Source organism: Gorilla gorilla, chromosome X (genome assembly GCF_029281585.2).
Source record: "Gorilla gorilla gorilla isolate KB3781 chromosome X, NHGRI_mGorGor1-v2.1_pri, whole genome shotgun sequence".
Classification (NCBI taxonomy): domain Eukaryota; kingdom Metazoa; phylum Chordata; class Mammalia; order Primates; family Hominidae; genus Gorilla; species Gorilla gorilla.
In genome coordinates, this window is record NC_073247.2 from 108,461,300 (window position 1) to 108,480,115 (window position 18,816).

The window sequence follows — 18,816 nt, forward strand, 5'->3', positions numbered from 1 at the left end:
GCATGTTTATAGATTTCATATTTAAATTTACTTTATAAGTAGCTTTCCTAGCATATGTGCTCCTATTCTATGATGGTGGCTCATTCAAATCCTACCCACCCCGTCTAATGTTCTCAGTGTGTACCTTTACTTTTAAAGGGCATCATTTAAAGAGGATAGAAGAAATACAGTGTGGGTACTATATTTTGTCCTGAGGACAAAATGCTAGGTATGACGCAAGGACTTAAGACTATCGTCCCAACAGTGCCCTGCTGCTGCACAAAAACACCTAGCATTTGTCTAGGGATTTTCATTTACAACAAAGCTTTGACACACATGATCTTATTCACTCCCCACAACAACTCTAAACTAGTTCGGGAACCTGAAAATAGCACTCAATTCAATTGCTAGCTGTATGTAAGTGTTTTGGTTATAGAACCTAACAATCCCCTAGGGATTAAGCGGTGGGCGCCTGCTGCTTCAACAACCCTGCAGCATGGGAATAAAGGAACAACTGTATTTCTTCGGTCACAACGTAATCACGACAACAGAAAGCACTCACTCTTTCCACTCTGACCCACACACAGTCTGTCGAGGCAATTAATCAGCACTCCCGGTGGTTTTCCTATAGGATGCCAGTTCCCTTGCCAATCAAGTCTTTCCACAGACGTTAGCAGGACCACACCCCCGGAGAGGCCTCAGGGAGGGAAGGTGCTGTGGCCCACAGAAGTGAAAGCTGATACTCAGGTTGACCCGCCAGTGAAACTTACAGGCGGATCTTCCCGGGCCTCAGTTTCCCCATCTCTAAAATGGGCTACCCTTCCTTTCTCTTGACTAGTTCCCTCCCTGTTCTCGCTGGGCCACTAGGAAGTGAAATCAGTGCCTAACCGCAGCTGAAAGTGCTCTGTTAGGCTCCAGTCACCGCGCCGGGCATGCTCAGTAGCTGGGGCCGGCTCAGCTGCGGGAGTAGGAAGCAGCTTTGCGCGCCCGGGCGGCCGATGCGGGCACTTTGAAGAATCACGTGTGTTGAGGCCCTCTTAAAGAGATAGGCACCTACTTTTCCCTCCACCCTAAACACCGCCCTGAGGGCGGCGGCGACCGCGGTAATTGCAACTGCTCAGGGGCAGGGCTTGCCCCAGCGCCGAGTAGTGGCAACGGCGTGGTTGCGTCGGGGGTGCCTGGGAGCCTGGAGTCCCGGGGGCCTGAAATCGGCAGCTTCCCGGGCAGACACTCTCTCCCTCAGGAAGAGGTGCCGCCGAGTCAGCGCGGGGCAGTGTGAGCGCCCCGAGGTGCTTTCTCAGTTGAGGAGAGGTGGGGTTACAGGGCACAGGTGACAGGGCCGGAGAAAGATGGAGCAGCCCGGGGCGGCGGCGTCGGGAGCGGGAGGCGGCAGCGAGGAACCCGGTGGGGGCCGGAGCAACAAGCGGAGCGCGGGGAACCGGGCCGCCAATGAAGAGGAAACGAAAAACAAACCCAAATTGGTGAGTGCTCCCGCAGCCCCCGCCGGCCTTAGGGACAGGGAGAGCCCCGGGATCCTCCTGCCATTGAACACGGGGGCACCCGGGGCCCCCTCCCAAGGATGACCGCGACCTCGCTGTGCAACTCGGGGAGCCGCTAAAGGAGTGGCCACGCCGAGGCGCGGAGACGGCGTGGGGGCGGAAGAGCACCCCCTTCTCTACTTAACCCCTTTCTCACTCTTGTCAGCCCGGGAGGCGGTGCGGGAAGGAGAAAGGCCCAGCCCCAACTTGGGGACACCCCGAGTACTGGGTAGGGCTGTTGTTTGTCTAACTTGTGGGCGCAAACCTTTGCGCTATTCCATTCTCCTCCCACCTCTTGTTAGTTGCTGTTTTGCCTCCTAACGCGTAGGGTCCGGGGCAGGGGAACCTCCCTCCTTTTTATTCCAAGTCCTTGGGAGCCCACCTACAGCTTCGCAAATCAAGAACACTATTTATGCTCCCAGTCTTTCTACTTTACCAGAAATCTCAGGAAGAGGCGCCTACGTGCCTTTTTCCTCCTCCTTGCCTCTCTCCATGTGCTCTCCCAAGAAACGTTTCTTTGGAAGGGTGGGGGCGCGTGGGAGTTTGAGGCTGGGTGAGGTACCACCAACTGTCGAGTGTGTGTAATAGGCATAGTCATACAGTACTTCCACTTAGTTGATTAAGAACGCTCAAAAGCAGTAGGCACAAACTGTGCAAATCTCACCGTGCTGATAGTGTGAACCGATGGTAGCAGTCCATTTCCTGCCACTGAATGTGCAGAGGAATGAAATCGATGAGGCCTGGTATTGCATTGGGAAATACTGGAGTTTCCTCAACTCATCAGAAGGGTTCCGCTTTTTGTAAACTTTCTAATTTGGGTGGTGTGAGGGGAAAGGGTTTTCCTGTACAAATTCAGCAGATACTCCTTATAGCTGTATTCTTAGTCCAGATCCGAAGCACAAGCCACATGTTGAATGTATAGATTTCAGCTTTAACTACCAACTTGATTATAATAGACAAGGAGAGGGTGACATATAAATAGAGCCGTTTCTTATGGCATCTGGCCATTTGGTTTGGATCCAGTACAAAACTGTGGTTTAATCAGTGATTAAAAATTTAAGTAAAAAGTTAACTGATAGTTTCCACAAATGGTTTGGTACGTCTAGCAAGAATCTGCCACTTTTAAGAAGTATGCTTTCGAGAAAAAAAAAAACACTTATCTCTGTTAGTAGTAACACCTTGATTATATTCTTCTCTTCCCTTTAGCCATTTGTCCTGATTCATCTTTTATGTTTTACTTGCTTTGACAAGGTAACTAGATAGTTATGAGATCGTATCATTTTCAGTTCCTAGCTAACTTCACTGTTCCGTGTTGAACATAGCTTGATACGGTAGAACAAGATTTGAATCCAAGAGTTTGTTAATATTAACATGAATTTTCTTTTTTTGCTCAAACATAACTTTTGAGCCTTACGTGATTTTACAAGCAGATGTGTCAGAGTTAACAAAAACAAATTTAGGAAGACATTGTGGCACATTTTAAGGCAAGCAAGTTGACCAAACAGTAAGATTTAGTAAGCTTTTCAGGAAAGAATTCATCTGGGATTCTTAGAAGTTTGCTAGTAAGATACAACTTTACTTAGGTGAAATTTTTTTATTTTGAGTATTATGTTAATCTCTGAACTAGTCCTTAATTTGTGTGTGTATATGAGTGTAAAGGAGTTGTGGTACGGGATTATAAAAGCCATATGGTGATAGAAATTATTTGTGTAGGTGATCTTGGGGCATAGGGGTTCTTAAACTCCTGAAATTGTATGAAAATATTTGAGTGTATATGGGTACATTTATTTTTCTGGGCCCCATAGCTTTCATCAGTTTTTCAAAGGCATCCATTACCTATAGAAGAGTAAGAACTATGGCATTACAAAAGATAGAAAGTAAAGGAAAGGATAGTTGCTTCCACTCTAAGTTACTGAGTAGGGAAGAAGGGGAAATGGCATTGACCACACAGGTGATTGATATTGAAACGAATTCTTCTGGTGGTAAAAAAGAAGTTAACTACTCAATGTCTACATAGATTAAAATTTCCGCTACAGAGGAAAATTAATTCAGTCGCTCTAGTACAGTGGATTCATAAGGTATAAGGCTTGTGTAGTTTGGTTGTTTTCATTTAGTTCCTCAGAATTCTAGAAAAATGGAAATGGAACGCATATTTTCTTTTCTTTTTTTTTTTTTTTTTTGAGACGAAGTCTCGCTCTGTTGCCATGGCTGGAGTCCAGTGGCGCGATCTTGGCTCACTGCAACCTCTGCCTCCCGGGTTCAAGTGATTCTCCTGCCTCAGCCTCCTGAGTAGCTGGGATTACAGGCACGTGCCACCACACCCGGCTAATTTTTGTATTTTTAGTAGAGACGGGATTTCACCATGTTGGTCAGCCTGGAAAGCAGATTTTCTATAGAGAGGAACTGCTTTCATTTATATCCTCAACTTTTTAATGAGTATTAGTGAGAAATTTTTCAGAGTGGCATTTCAACACTATAATGATTTCTATTTAAGATTACTTAAATAAAAATTTAATGGAATTCACTTCAGTTTTTTTCATATAAGCATCCTCATAATGACCCTTTTGTTTTGATTCTTTTAAAATAAGGCATTCCTGTCTTGGACTCATCACACTTTGAATAATGCATTATAGTAGAGTTTTGGATTTTATGTAACTATTTTGGTTAGGCCCAGATTGCAACATGTCATCAAACAGCATGAATCTTAGATTAATTTGTAATTTGATGTCAACCATGGAATGCATTTTGTTAAATTGAGTAGAAGAGAAAGCTCTGTAAATGTGGTGAAGGAACTACATCTTGAATCCTACTTATTTAAGGCAGTGACTTAACCATTAAGAGAGGCCAATGTTGATGCAGAACACTGCACCCCACACCACACGGTAGTGTAGAGTGACCTAACAGTATTTGATGTTTTTGCATTTTTGACTTTGTGTTCCTGCATAATTTCTGAAGCCTTTGGTTCTTCAAACAGTAAAGTCAAATTAGTTAATTTTTTTGGTTATTATGTAACTTCCTATTTGGTTATTTGTTTACAACTGGATAAATTATGTTTTTATTTATTTATTTATTTTGAGACGGAGTCTCGCTCTGTTGCCCAGGCTGGAGTGCAGTGGTGTGATCTCGGCCCACTGCAACCTCTGCCTCCTGGGTGCAAGCGATTCTCCTGCCTCAGCCTCCCTAGCAGCTGGGATTACAGGTGTGCACCACCAGGCCCAGCTAATCTTTTTTGTATTTTTGTAGAGACGGGGTTTCACCATATTGGCCAGGCTGGTCTTGAATTCCTGACCTCAAGTGATCCACCCACCTCCACCTCCCAAAGTGCTAGGATTACAGGCTTGAGCCACTGCACCCAGTCTTGATTTTTAATGATAAGGTATGAGCAACAATGATTTCATTTATGCAATACAGGTTTACTGAGTACCTACTGTGTGCTAGGCATAATTCTAAGGGTTGGTGATACAAAGATACTTGTAGTCTACTGAGACAGACAGGGAAGTTAATTAATGCTTAAAATGCAATGTGAGCCAGACGTGGTAGCATGTGCCTGTAATCCCAGCTACACAGGCTGCTAAGGCAGGAGGATTGCTTGAGCTCAGGAGTTTGAAGCTGCAGTGAGCTGTGACTATACCACTGTATTACAGCCTTGGTGACAGAGAACCCATCTCTTTAAGGAAAAAAAAAAAAGCAGTGTGATAAGTTGCTATAGGAATATGCATGGTGGGGGGTGGTCATGGAGAGGCATCTACGTAGAATTGCATGCTTGAGTAAGAAAAGGCTTATCGCAGTAGGTGACATTTGCAGCTGAAGGCTGAAGAAAATAGGTGAGGGAAAGGCATTCTAGGTTGAAAAAACAACATATACAAAGGTAAACAGATAAGGGAGCATATCCAATAAAGAAAGTTCACTTAGATGAATATGGCTGAAACAAAGGGTACACATGGTAGACTTGCTAGAAAAGAGACGGGGTCCGGATCATGATGGATCTTGTATGCCATGTTAGAGTTTCAACTTCTTTCTGAAAGTAGGGGTAACCCATTGAAGAGATTAAGGCGGAGAATGACCTGATCAGATTTGCGTTTCAGAAAAAAAAAGTACTTTGGAGAATTTCTTGGAAAAGCATGCTAGAATGGAGGCAGGAAAACCATTTAGAAGGAGCAGAGTAGCATAAAGAGTTTTTGATATTTAGAGACCTGGATTCCAGTTGCAGCTTGTCCATTCATTCATTTACCAGCTCATCCATTTACTAGGCGTTTTTCTCTGCACCTCAGTTTCCTTCTGCCACCTCCCTTGCCTCTCCTTAGTACCACCCACCCTGAACATCCCCACCAAATCTGAAATGGCCACCCCTTTCTCTTTTATAACTTTCACCCCCTTTCACAGCCCAGCTCATGTCTCAATATTCTCTCACTCTTCCATTAAACACCGATTACTTCAGTTTAGTGAGGGCTTTCCTTCTTCTGGACTCAATAACTGTCATGAGTCTGAATGTTACATGCTGATCTTGTCTCTGCAAATATTTTAAACTGCCTCTGGGAATGGGTCCCATTTTATGTCTATTCTTGAAAACCTGGCAGGCCGGTGCTTGGGTGCAAAACTATTCAGTAAATAATTATTAGCTGGGGATTTTTTTCCCCTATATACCAGGTATTTTGAGAGTGTAAATTGGTGAAAAGAGGCTTTTTAAAAAAATGTTTATTTGTATGTGCCTTTTTTTTTTTTAAGTATATGTACTCCATCAAATGAACCTATCCATACATTCCTCTTTGTCTTTTCTCCAATTTTTAAACTCAGTAAACTTCTTCAGGGCTGTGAGAACTCTTCTACCCCCAGCTTGTTTGAATTCTTGTGATGTCAGAGCCTAAACTTCCAAGCACGGAAACAGTACCAACAACGATGAGCCAAGTAACATTTTACTCTTATTAGCAGGAGACTTCATATTATTGGCAAAAGAATATGGAACGGAGAGCCAAAAGACCTGGGTTCCAGTGTCCCATCTGTCTTCTATTTGCTTGTGATTTCTGATGAGCCATTTAGCACCAAAAGTTTGAGCTCTTTGATTAATGTTTGCCAGTTGGGGATAATGCTGCCTGCCTGATTTGCTTCACAAGGTGTTTTAGATAAAATACAGTAATGAATGAGAAAGCATTAGGAAATTCTATATTGTTATACAAATATAGAGCATTTTTATTAACCCCTTATATTACTTGAATCAAATATGATTATGGTTGGATGGTTTAATGTCTTTCTTGCATTTTGACAGCACTAATGTTATTATTGTATAAAGTACCATAATATGGTTATATGTTGAAAGATTCCTTATTCTCTCCCCAATACCATTTGTCCCTTTGGAGGAATATGCATTCTATCCTTTTACTAAGATTTCATTCTGTTGAATGAATATAAGATGTGATCCTAATTTTTTTCCATGATAATTTTTTGGAGAACTAGTCTACCCTTTTCTTTCATTGTGTCAATTTGAGGCATTAAAATTTTTTTAAACAAAACTTCCATTTGATATCTGTGACATTATGCCTTGTCAGGCAGCTTACTGCCTTTGTACAAATAAAGAAACTGAGTCACTGAAATGTTAAGAGGACTGCTTTAGAGATAAGTTTAAAAGCTACCTCCTCTATTGTAGAAATTATCCATAGCACTGAGTCATTGTGCTTCAGGGACTCTGAAGGTGAAAAAGTTATTCAATTTTTCTTCTTTTGTTCCTTTTTGGAACAATTCTAATTGTAATCCACCTAGATATTATTAAGCTCTGGCAGTAGCAACATGTTACTGAAGTGAAATCATATTCTTTTCCAACCTGCTTTCAAAGAACACTGTAAATAACAGCATACATAATATATGCTAATTTATATAAATCAGCACATCTGGTTAAATGTTACTGGGTACCACTAGCACCACAGGTGTTATTGTTGAAGACCCAACTCCAGTCTACCATGCAGAAGAAACCAGTTCCTTCTGCTGGATTTGGGGTGTTTGATACATTTTTTTCCCCTCAAGACAGGAGAAACTATGATGATGTCCAGGTAACTTAAAATATAGTTATTAGCTTGATATCCAAGTGGGCATGTTGTGGAAGACACCCATTGTGGGATACAGCTCAAAACTGATGCATTTAAAGAAAGATTAAGATATATTTTCACATAGCTATTTATTGTGAATGTCAGTAATGGAAAGAAATTAACTCATACTGATTTAAAACTTATTTTCCTCATCAGGTTGAGTCTGTTTCCAAATAATATACTCTGGCTGTAGCTTAAACAGACAACTGAATTCTGGTATTTAACTGACTTTGTGTCAGGTTACCTGGCAGGGAAAGGTATTGGTCCCTTTCTCATGAAAGAATGTAGAAAACAAAATTCTTACTTATCACCATTTGCACAGTCTTTGGTTTACTGAAGATTTTACTGTATTGCTTTAAGGAGAGTAAGCTACATTGTTACAAATACATACCAGCATATTGGCCACCAGCTGTATACAGTGTGGCCTATGAATGAGTGAGAAGCTTCTAGGTGGCTATTAAGGCAGGCCTAGGTAGGAATCCAACACTTCATTAGGAAGGAATTATTCCTAAATGGCTGTTGACTCAATCACCTGGCAGTTCTGGCACTCACCCAAGGGAGAAGAGATTTTGGGTACAATCCTTTTTAAAAAATCTATTTAACAACAAATAATCTATTTGTTGTTCTGTGATATCATAGACATCCAGGCTTTAAAAAGAAAGATCTGCTCAAAATTAAGAGGAATTTTAACCTACCCTTAATTCGTTGGTCTGTTATTAAGCTAAAAGTAAAAGAAATTAACTTTTAAACTTCATAATATGAGCCAGTTAATGAGACTTTTTTACAAAACTTAAACAAATTTTCAAACGTGCTAAAAAGTAGAATAGTACAATGAACCACCACCATCTATCCATTGCCCAGATATAAGTTATCTACATTTTGCAACATTTGCTTGATCCATCCTTTATTTTTCCCTTGCTAAAGTATTTTAGTGCAAATCTCAGATATCTTGTCATTTTACTCCTACATACTGTCACGTCTTTAAAAATTAAAATTAACATATTCCTTGGTATCATCCAGCATTCATTCCATAATCAAATATTACTAATTGCCTAAAAAAAATTAGATTTTTGATCTAATGTGTACCTAATTGATATACATGTCACTGAACTCCTTAAACAAATACAGCTTTAAATTACTGGTAAAATCTTATTCAGAGTTACTCCACATAAAGTGCTATCATAAAGCCTCAGCCCAAATTAAGTTCACTTCTGTCTTTAATTCTGTAGAAGTATCTGGAAAGGTTGACTATACAAGGGTGGATAGACTCCTTGGAACAGCTATTATGTACCATCAAAAATAGAACAAATTAGTTTTGGCTTTACTCACTGGTTGGGCAATCACTAATTCTTCATTTTGCAATTTGTGAAGTGGAGTGGGGCTTATGTGTAAGAATTTTCCTTTCAGGGAAATGCTGTAGATAGTTAGGCAAAGGAAAATTATTCTTCATTTCTCTAGATAAAGCGTTCATATGACTCTTTGACATTCACACCCCACCACAACAACTAAGTTTATGTTACTGGCTCTAGTTTTATTTCAAAACAAATGCCGGTTTGGTGTATCTTTGTTTTTCAGCCCCTTTGATATAGTCTAGGTTGCTGAATCTGGATAATTGGGTGAGTAAACCTTTACATAGAAGTTATTCTTATTGAGATGTTTGTGGGCTTACAATTGAAAACCAGACTACACTAATGAGGTGATGGAGCTGGGGATGGGTGGAGTGGGTAAATATGAGAAATCAACTTGGGCAAATGGCCTAGACTCCACACAGATTTGCTAAAGAAATTGTGTAACTATTACTTTCCAGACAGCAGTTTAGTGCTGTTATTGTGCTGAGAGGCAATAGGCAAATAATTTCACTAGCTGTAGACTCAAGTAGATTTAGGCTAGTAATCTGTCTCCACTCTGCAACTTCTAGACTGACCATTTACTAACCCAGTCAGTTGGGTAGTTTTCCTCAAAACAGATAGATGAGTGATAGTTGTTGGAGCCAGAGAGCTGGCATTTTCTTCTTTTGTTTGGCCCAGGGGAGGGAAAACTATGGAGGTGGTGTTTTACGTGCTCTGAAATCAATCACTGATAAAGTCTTAAATGCTTAGTAGCCTATTGTGCTGGCTGAAACTGTTTACAAAGATTCTATATGTAGATAAGAAGACCTTGTATAGGCTGTACACTTGCATTGTGAGCTTTAATAATGTATACGTATAACAGAGACCAGGTCGGTATGTATGGGTGGGCCCTGACCAAGGGTGTGAGACCACAGAGGTCACACCACTTACCAAATCATGTGCCAGTTACAAGACTATGTCTTCCTGGGGCTGCATTTTCTGATTCACATAGAGGCACCATATGGGCTAGCTAATACATTTAAAGCCAGATGGATTTTAGTCTCATACCTGATAAGAAATTCAGCAAGGATTCCAGGCATAGTGGCTCACGCCTGTAGTCCCAGGACTTTGGGAGGCTGAGGCGGGTGGATCACCTGAGGTCAGAAGTTTGAGACCAGCCTGGCCAACATGGTGAAACCCCATCTCTACTAAAAATACAAAAATTAGCTGTGCATGGTGGGAGACACCTGTAATCCCAGCTACTCGGGAGGCTGAGGCAGAAGAATCGCTTGAACCCAGAAGGCAGAGGTTGCAGTGAGCCAAGATTGCACCATTGCACTCTAGCATGGGCAACAAGAGTGAAACTTCATTTTGAGTAGGGATTTCTTATTTGTCATTGGTTCTGAGAAAAGAATGTAAGATGTATATTTATGTAATATCCTACACCTGATTACTTTTGCTTTTGAATTATTGAAATCTTCAAATGTAGATGGCTGTGCCCTTGAGGGCCTAGGTTATAGTTCAGTATGTTCATTATCTTCCCCAACTTAAGGGTTGAGTTCTGTTATAGCTAATTGTAGATCAGTTAGCTTAAGGCTCCTCCCTTTCTGCACTCCTTTCAGCAATTTTCTTGACATAATTGTTTCACAGAGTTTCATATGGTTACGCATTAGCTAGGCTGCATCTTTTTTTTTTTTTTTTTAGATGGAGTCTCACTCTGTCACCCAGGCTGGAGTGCAGTGGCCCGATTTCTACTCACTGCAACCTCCGCCTCCCGGGTTCAAGCGATTCTCCTGCCTCAGCCTCCGGAGTACCTGGGATTACAAGCATGCACCACCACGCCCAGCTAATTTTTGTATTTTTAGTGGAGATGGGGTTTCACAATGTTTCCCAGGCTAGTCTCAAACTCCTGACCTCAAGTGATCCGCCCTCCTGGGCCTCCCAAAGTGCTGGGATTACAGGCATGAGCTACCGTGCCTGGCTGCATTGTTTTTTAAAGTTTGTACCATGCTTATTTCCACTTTCGTTGCTCACGATACAGGGCAGAACATATAGAAAGTTAAGATGGGTTAAAACAAATTTGGCAGAAGCATTTCCTCTGATAATATGCTCTGCAGTCTAGTACCTCACATTACAAAATCAACGTTTTTCAGAAGAGTCAGTGTGTACATAAAATATTTGTGAGTGAAAATAAACTTCTTAGGGTGCCCTCAGCTTGTTTTTCATTGACATTGCATTAGTTTACATTATCTACCTCCCCACCCCCACTTTGGATGACTAGCTAATGGTCTTTTTTTTTTTTTTTTTTTTTGAGACAGAGTCTCGCTCTGTCGCCCAGGCTGAAGCACAGTGGCATGATTTCGGCTCACTGCAACCTCCACTTCTTGGGTTCAAAAGATTCTCCTGCCTCAGCCTCCTGAGTAGCTGGGATCACAGGTGTACGTCACCCCACCTGGCTAATTTTTTTTGTGTTTTTAGTAGAGACAGGGTTTTGCCATTTTGGCCAGGCTGGTCCTGAACTCCTGGCCTCAAGTGATATGCCTGCCTCGGCCTCCCAAAGTGCTGGAGTTACAGGTATGAGCCACAACGCCTGGTGCTAATGGTCTTTAAACAAGCTGTTACAGGGAAGAATAAGTTTATGATTCAAAAATGGCCTGGATTTTATCCATGCTGGCAGTTTAGATTTTCATGTGTTTGTTTTACAAAAGTAGGGCTTCCCTGTATTCTCTCATCTCAAATTCTTAGGCTTCTTCATTACAGCCTATACTTGCTTCATCAAACTGCATTCAGATGGTCTTGTAAGTTCCCATGAGAGCAAAATCCTACATTTTAATATAAGCTGAGTTGGTCTGGGACAAAATACTAGATTTTAAATGGCCATTATCTCTGTATAAAATGGAGCTGAGGTATTGGTTGCACTTTACAGTAGGAACTGTGTAGGGCTCTGGGCCCAATTTTTCACATTCTTCCTATGGGTTCTGTTATAGCTAATTGTAGATCAAGATATGTTACAAATCCCTACTTTCAACCTCCTCTCTCCTCCTTAAATAATGTTACTACTTGCATGTTTATAACTCTGAAGGGCATCTTATTTCTTGTTGTTTTTACTGATTTCTGTGACTATTATCAATGGTGTATCCTGTTGTCTGACCACGGAGATAACAGGCAGAAGGATGGCCATTGGATGTTAAATCGATTACTGAACGTGACAGAGATTTATTTTAAAGCATTTCCTATCCTCACTCATCACCATGTAGTTATGAACTAGTCAAAACTTCATTTTGATCTTGGCACCACCACTTCATGTTTTTCAAGATGCCTACATTGTATTTTATGGAATCTAAATGTATTTAATATGCTATACAGAGTTGAAATAGGCTAAATAGGATATTTGATCCTATTAAGTGTTTTTTAGGAGTTTGTTTCTGGTTATTTAAAAAGACTGGGCTGGGTGCAGTGGCTGATGCCTATAATCCTAGCACTGTGGGAGGCTAAGGCAGGAGGATTGCTTGAGCCCAGGAGGTTGAGGCTGCAGTGAGCTGTGATCGTACCACTGCATTCCAGCCTGGGTGACAGAGTGAGACCCTGACTCTAAAAGAAAAGAAAATTTTTAAAAAAAGGTCCTATAGAGATAAGCCGACTACTTTTTAAAAATGTGACTCTGGACAAGTCTTTTATTTTTCTTCTCTCTGGGTGTCAGTGTATTCTGTAAAATAAGGGAATTGAAATAGATGATCTACAAAGTTCCATTTAGCTCTGGCATACTGGGAGTCAAAGTTTATTGAAAGCTGTAATACATCTACCCTAACATAAATACAAGACCTCTGGATTCCAGTTAGACAAAAAGTTGGAAGTAGGCTGAATGCTAAAGAGTGAATATCCCAGTTAACTTTATTGTCCTGTTTCTGGAGTCTAGGTTAGCCTAGTCTAGTGAAGGCCACATCAACGTTTCTTTTTAACTATGAATTGTGCGGAAGGTAATGGTCTGAGCCCTAGGGAATGCTGGCTTCTTCTGCGTCATCCTGATTCTTGGGAGGATGCTTTGGTTCAGTGACCAAGTACAGTATGCAAGCCTTCCCAGAGATGATTCTCAATAGTACACAATATCATAGGTACCAGTTTTTGTTCTAAGTGCTTTGCATGTATTTGTTAAGAACTGTGCAAGGTCTGGGATTTTCCCCTACTTACCTACCTGTTACTGTTTAATGGATGATTGCAGAAGACCCAAAGGACAAAAGACAGTTTATTATTCATTGCAAAAGCAGTAGCCAGAATGTCAGCATGACATGCTGGTTCACTATGACCATAAGTCCCATCGTGGGTAGACCAGCACGATGGCCACAAACGGAGTCAGTGGCATTGCAGGAGAGGAACTCTGAGCTTGGGGGTTTGCTACTTTTATAGCATTAAGAAGTCAGCTTGATCTTTGGGGTGGGGAGATATCACCTCATCCTCAAGGTTGTTTGCTACAAACACAGCCATGGGAAATGGCCCCAGTAAAATGCTGTCAGTGCCTTTTAGTCTTGGCATAGCCAGCAAGAATGGGCAGGGGATGCTCAGGGATTCATGGCAGATTGCCTCCTTCATCAGTTTTAACTAATTTCATCCTCACAGCAATCATTTTGTAGGTGAAGAAAACATCTCCAAGCAGATGAGTAACTGGCCCGAGGATATGCAAAGGTGAATTTAGAATTGAAGACCAATGTGGGGCCAGGTGTGGTGGCTCACACCTGTAATCCCAGCACTTTGGGCGGCCGAGGCGGGTGGATCACCAGAGGTCAGGAGTTCAAGACCAGCCTGGCCAACATGGTGGAACCCTGTCTCTACTGAAAATACAAAAATTAGCCAGGCATGGTGGCATGCACCTGTAATCCCAGCTACCTGGGAGGCCGAGGCAGGAGAATTGCTTGATCCCGGGAGGCAGAGGTTGCAGTGAGCTGAGATCTGCCACTGCACTTCAGCCTGGGCAACAGAGCGAGACTCTGTCTCAAAAAAATAAAATATTTTTAAAAATAAAATAGAATTCAAGACCAATGTGACTGTAAAATGTATGTTTTACACCACGATTTTCTATACTGCCTGAGAACCTCAAGGTAGCTCTAAATTGAACTGAAGACCTAGTGGTTCTCTAGACTGGTGATGGTGGGACCTAGCCTAGATTTGCACTCTGCTTATGTATGATTTAGAAGACAGAGTTCAGGGGCCATTCATTTTAGTGCCATTGTCAAAAAAAAAATTCTTTGAATCACTGCCATGAAGTAATGGGTCAGAAATGTGACCACTAAGAAAAAGTCAAGAGGACAAAAGTGATATGGCTGTGGATTTTAAGGCTACTTAAACACAGTTCTTAAAAATACCAGCCTGTGATAGCCCACCACTGGGGAAAAAAAAAATACCTGTCTAGCAGTCTGGCCTTTATTAACTAATTGCATGGCCAGCAGAAGGCCTGTGTACTTTACTACTGTTGCATATTGCATATGATTTTCTTGTTGTTTGTACGTCAGCCTTGCAGAGACTAGCTTCTGAAGAGGTTACATTGCAAGTTATACTGCCTACTTCATGTTTTAGCTTCTCTCTCTCCTCTATTGCCCACTTCCTTTCTGTTTGTGATCTTTTGCATGAAGTAAAAGTGCTTTGGAAAAATTAATGCTATCTCCTGTTAAACAAGTACACGATATGCATTGTTTCTTGTTTAGGGGAGTGCCAAGAACCACCTACCCTCTCCTGCTGCTTCCTGCGTGTGCTTTGCCTAAAGATTGGCTGCTATAAAAGTGTGGTATATTCAGCCAAGTGCTATCTTTTTAATTAGTTTGCAGAAAGTGTTGTGACAAACTATTTTTGTGTTGACTTGTGACGAGTAATAGAGCCCTAAACTACGGGCATTAAGTGCCAAACAATATGGAAGTGCATAATGTAGTTTGAGTTCTAGTCCCCTTAGTTTGATCCATCATCCTTCCCCAAAGAAAAAGCCCCTAATTTTTAAAAATGTGACAGGTAAAATAGATTACGAATATACCAGTATGTGTCTGGAGCCTGAAATTGGCCTATTTCTTATAATTACTAATCTTAAACTTTTTTTTTTTTTAAGAGATGAGGTCTTGCTCTGTTGCCCAGACTGGAATGCAGTGGTATGATCATAGCTCACTGCAAACTCAAACTCCTGGGTTCAGGTTATCCTCCTCCCTTAGCATCCCAAGTAGCTGGTACTACAGGCATGTGCCACCATGCCCCACTAAATTTTTTTTTTTTCCGGTAGAGACAGCATTTTGCTGTGTTGCCCAGGCTGGTCTGGAACTCCTGGCCTCAAGTGATCCTCCTGCCTCAACTCAGCCTCTCACTTGGATTATAGGAATGAGCCACCACACCTGGCTTGATTACCAATGTTAATGAGCTAATATTTCCATATTGGTTCTGTTCATACAACTGTGTACAACACAGCATGAAACTAGAAAGTGAAGGATATCTTAAGCTCTCATAATGATAGAGACATAACTGGGAAAGCTGATAATTAAGCAGACTAAGAATCTTAGTAAATTTTTGTTTTTCAAATACTTCTTATCAATTTTTACAAATTCATATTTTCTCTAAATATAGTCCTGGTTGTTGATGTTCTTTTGTTTTTCACTCCATCTAACCCAAAGGGCTTCGTGTTACGGATAAATATGTAAGGAAGGATATAGCATTCCCATGTCCCAAAAAGTGTGTTGTTCTTTTTATTTAGACCAGTGATTTTCAGTGGGGGCTAATTTTACCTCCCAGGGAACATTTGGTAATGTCTGGAGACATTTTTGGTTCTCACAGCTGGGGGAGGGTGCTACACTGGCATCTAGTGAATAGAGGCCTGGGTTGCTGTTCTCTATCCTACAATCATAGGACATTCTCTCCAGCACAAAGAATTATTCAGTCTAAAATGTCAAGGTTAAGAAACTCTGCTTTAGACCCTATAACATTTTGTATATTTAGTGTGAAAAACTTTTTGTATATTTAGTGTGAAAAATTTCTGTGGCTCCTCAGCTGTTCTTTACTTTCCATTCTCTCCTTTCCTCTCTATTCAGACAGGGTCAGCTAATCCCTGTCTTCATGGAAGCATGGTTTGTTTCATTGATTCCCGCCAATTTTATTTGCATTTTCTTCTTTTCTGCTACTGGAAATCTGGTGGACTGCACTGTTGTGAACTTTTTAGTTGTCAACTATACCTTTTATCACTTACCTCATTTCTGACATCTAAGGAAAATATTCATTTTCATCGTAGTGAGTTTAAAAGGCTCTTTTTCCATCTGTGGATTCTTTGATACTTCAACAACTTTCGATGCTGGTGACTTTTAACTCATCATCTATATGAATTTTATTTATTTATATATCATTTTGAGACAGGGTCTCCCTCTACTGCCCAGGCTAGAGTGCAGTGGCGCAATCATGGCTCACTGCAGCCTCGACCTCCCTGGCTCAAGCCATCCTCCCACCTCAGCCTCCTGAGTAGCTGGGAATACAGGCACATGCCATCATGCTCAGCTAATATTTGTATTTTTCATAGAGATGGGGTTTCGCCATGTTGCCCAGGCTGGTCTCGAACCCCTGGGTTCAATCGATCCGCCCATCTCAGCCTCCCAAAGGGATTACAGGCCTGAGCCATGCACCTGGCCTGAATTTTAGATTCTATGGTACAGTCTTCTCTGACAACTTCTGCCTCTTGATTTGCTGACTGCTAAAGTGCCAGCTTTGTTTGCCTTCCATTTCAAAACTTCTCACTGTTATCTGTTCTTCTCCACATACAATTGCAGGCAATCATATGCCTCTTCAAATACCACCTGGATGCAGATGCAGATGCAGATGATGCCAAACTTTTCTATCTACTTTGACATCTAAGTTTGATACTTTGTCATCGTTTGCTGAGAGGCATCTCCTGACTGTTGCAGTTCTACTAAAAACTGCATAACACCTCAAATACTTTATAGTGGTGTTTTTAATATTCTTCCTTTTTACAGGAAAAATAAAAATTAACTTGATGCTCTCAACACACATACATACACATACACAGACACACATGGACACACACACACTGTTTATCAGGTTTACCTTTTCAAGCTAAGGTTTACTTGCTTCACTTATCACCAGACTGTATTATTCTATTGTTAGTCACTGACTGACCTTTATGATTTCTGGTCCAGTTGAATGAAGGTTAACTTCCCTGTTTGACCAGTGAAAGTCAGTGACTCCTTCTCATTCAACGCATCAGGTCCCACTGTATTTTTACATTTAGGGCTACTATTAGGCACCTAATTGTATCTTCTTCCTTTTTTAATTTGCTCCCCTTTTAAAAGTTGAAGCCGTTAGGTGTATTGTCTCATATGCCTGAAATAACCTCTTCTTTTTTCTGTTCTCAGTGAATCCTAAGTACTTTCTTTCTAGTTCTTTATATAACTCTTAAACCCTTTATTGCCTGCTTGAAGGTGACATGATCATTTCATTCCCCTTCAATTTCCCATAGAGAGCCAGTTCATTTCTGCAGCATGCATGGCCATATTAACAGTTGTCCTTATTATAAATGTATGTTATAGTGTTCATTCCAGACACATCAAATCCTTGTTATGTATGGGGCATCATGCTGAGGGTATAAACATAACTATATACAGGTCTTACTCTTGAGGAGCTCATGGCCTAATGAGAAAAGGACAGATACATATAAAGTAGTAAATTCTATAATAAATAGGTATGAGAACGCTCTTGGGAATGCTGCATACTGTGCTTGGTAGGGAGAGGAAAGACTTCACAGAGGTAACATTTGATTTGGGTCTTAGGAATGAAGAACAGCTTTGTAAGATTAAAAGGCAAGTTTTTTTTTTTGTTTTTTTTTTAAGACTAGTCGAGTGCAGTAGTGAGAAGAGGGGAAAGAGTAGAACAAGGAGTTGGATCTGTAACTGACTGTGAACAATCATTCGAGATAACTTACTACCTTCAGACCAGCCAAGGCAAGCCATTCTTAATAGTGGGATTATCATGTATGCAAGTTTAGAGTTATGTAAAGGCACATATTTGTTTTAAGTGTCATTGATTTTAAAATATTAAGATCTTAGAGAGAAGGTTGTGACTGAACTTGTTTTATGACTGAATGTAGGTGATCATAGGAGATATTTTTCACCAGCTCAGAAGTGGGATAGAGAGAGGGAACTAACGTTTAGTGAGCACCTACAGTATTTCAGGTGTTGTTCTAGGAGTTTTACATCACCATCTTAATTTTTTATTATAAACACGTAGGCATAGTTATTTCCCACATTTAACAAATATGGGAAACGAGTCTCAGAGAGGTTAATTGATTCTGATTCCAAAATACATGATATTTTATGATAGCATTCTGTCTTCTTCTTACAAGTAACAGACTATATTTAAAATCTAGAAATGAGCTGTAATTTTCTATTTTTTATATAAATATGTTTTATTTTTCTCCTATCGCAGATCCTATTAGGAGTCTAATAAATGTATTTTAACACATTTCCTTTTTGTTGGATTACATTAGTTGAGAAATAATAGAGCTTGAGAAATTGGCTGGGAATTGTCCACAAACATCTAATTTGTAGCTATATATGGTTAGTTTTATTACTGATGATTTGGGCAAGCTCCTCAGTTGGTAATATTCTACCTCTGAAATTCTTCATGTTCAATACTTAATCTAATTTAATAAATGTTTTGGAGAAGCTCACCTCAGTGCTGCGGTAAGCATTATCAGGGTTAAAGTAAAGAACTCCTACCCACTAGAAACATAGAGTTGGAGAATCTGATGTATACAAACCTGTGGTGCTGGGTGGAATGTGGTAAGTGCTACTGTAGAAGGAAAAAGTGCTATGGGAGCACAAATCGTGTTAATTCCAAATGAAGTATTAGGGATGACTTCATGGA

The 18,816-nt window shown here is 40.7% G+C and overlaps 1 protein-coding gene across 6 annotated transcripts in view; it reads left to right on the top strand.

Moving 5' to 3' along the window:
• Positions 1 to 963: 963 nt before the first annotated feature.
• DIAPH2 (diaphanous related formin 2) overlaps positions 964 to 18,816 on the top strand; it is a 914,723-nt gene continuing 896,870 nt past the window's right edge. For 3 of the 6 annotated variants that reach the window (XM_063703105.1, XM_063703103.1, XM_063703104.1), the window contains exon 1: positions 964 to 1,460. In XM_063703105.1, coding sequence (XP_063559175.1) covers positions 1,329 to 1,460 — 132 coding nt within the window. In that variant the 5' untranslated portion in view covers positions 964 to 1,328. The remainder of the gene's footprint in view (positions 1,461 to 18,816) is intronic. The other 3 variants (XM_063703101.1, XM_055376802.2, XM_063703102.1) reach the window with 1 other exon arrangement.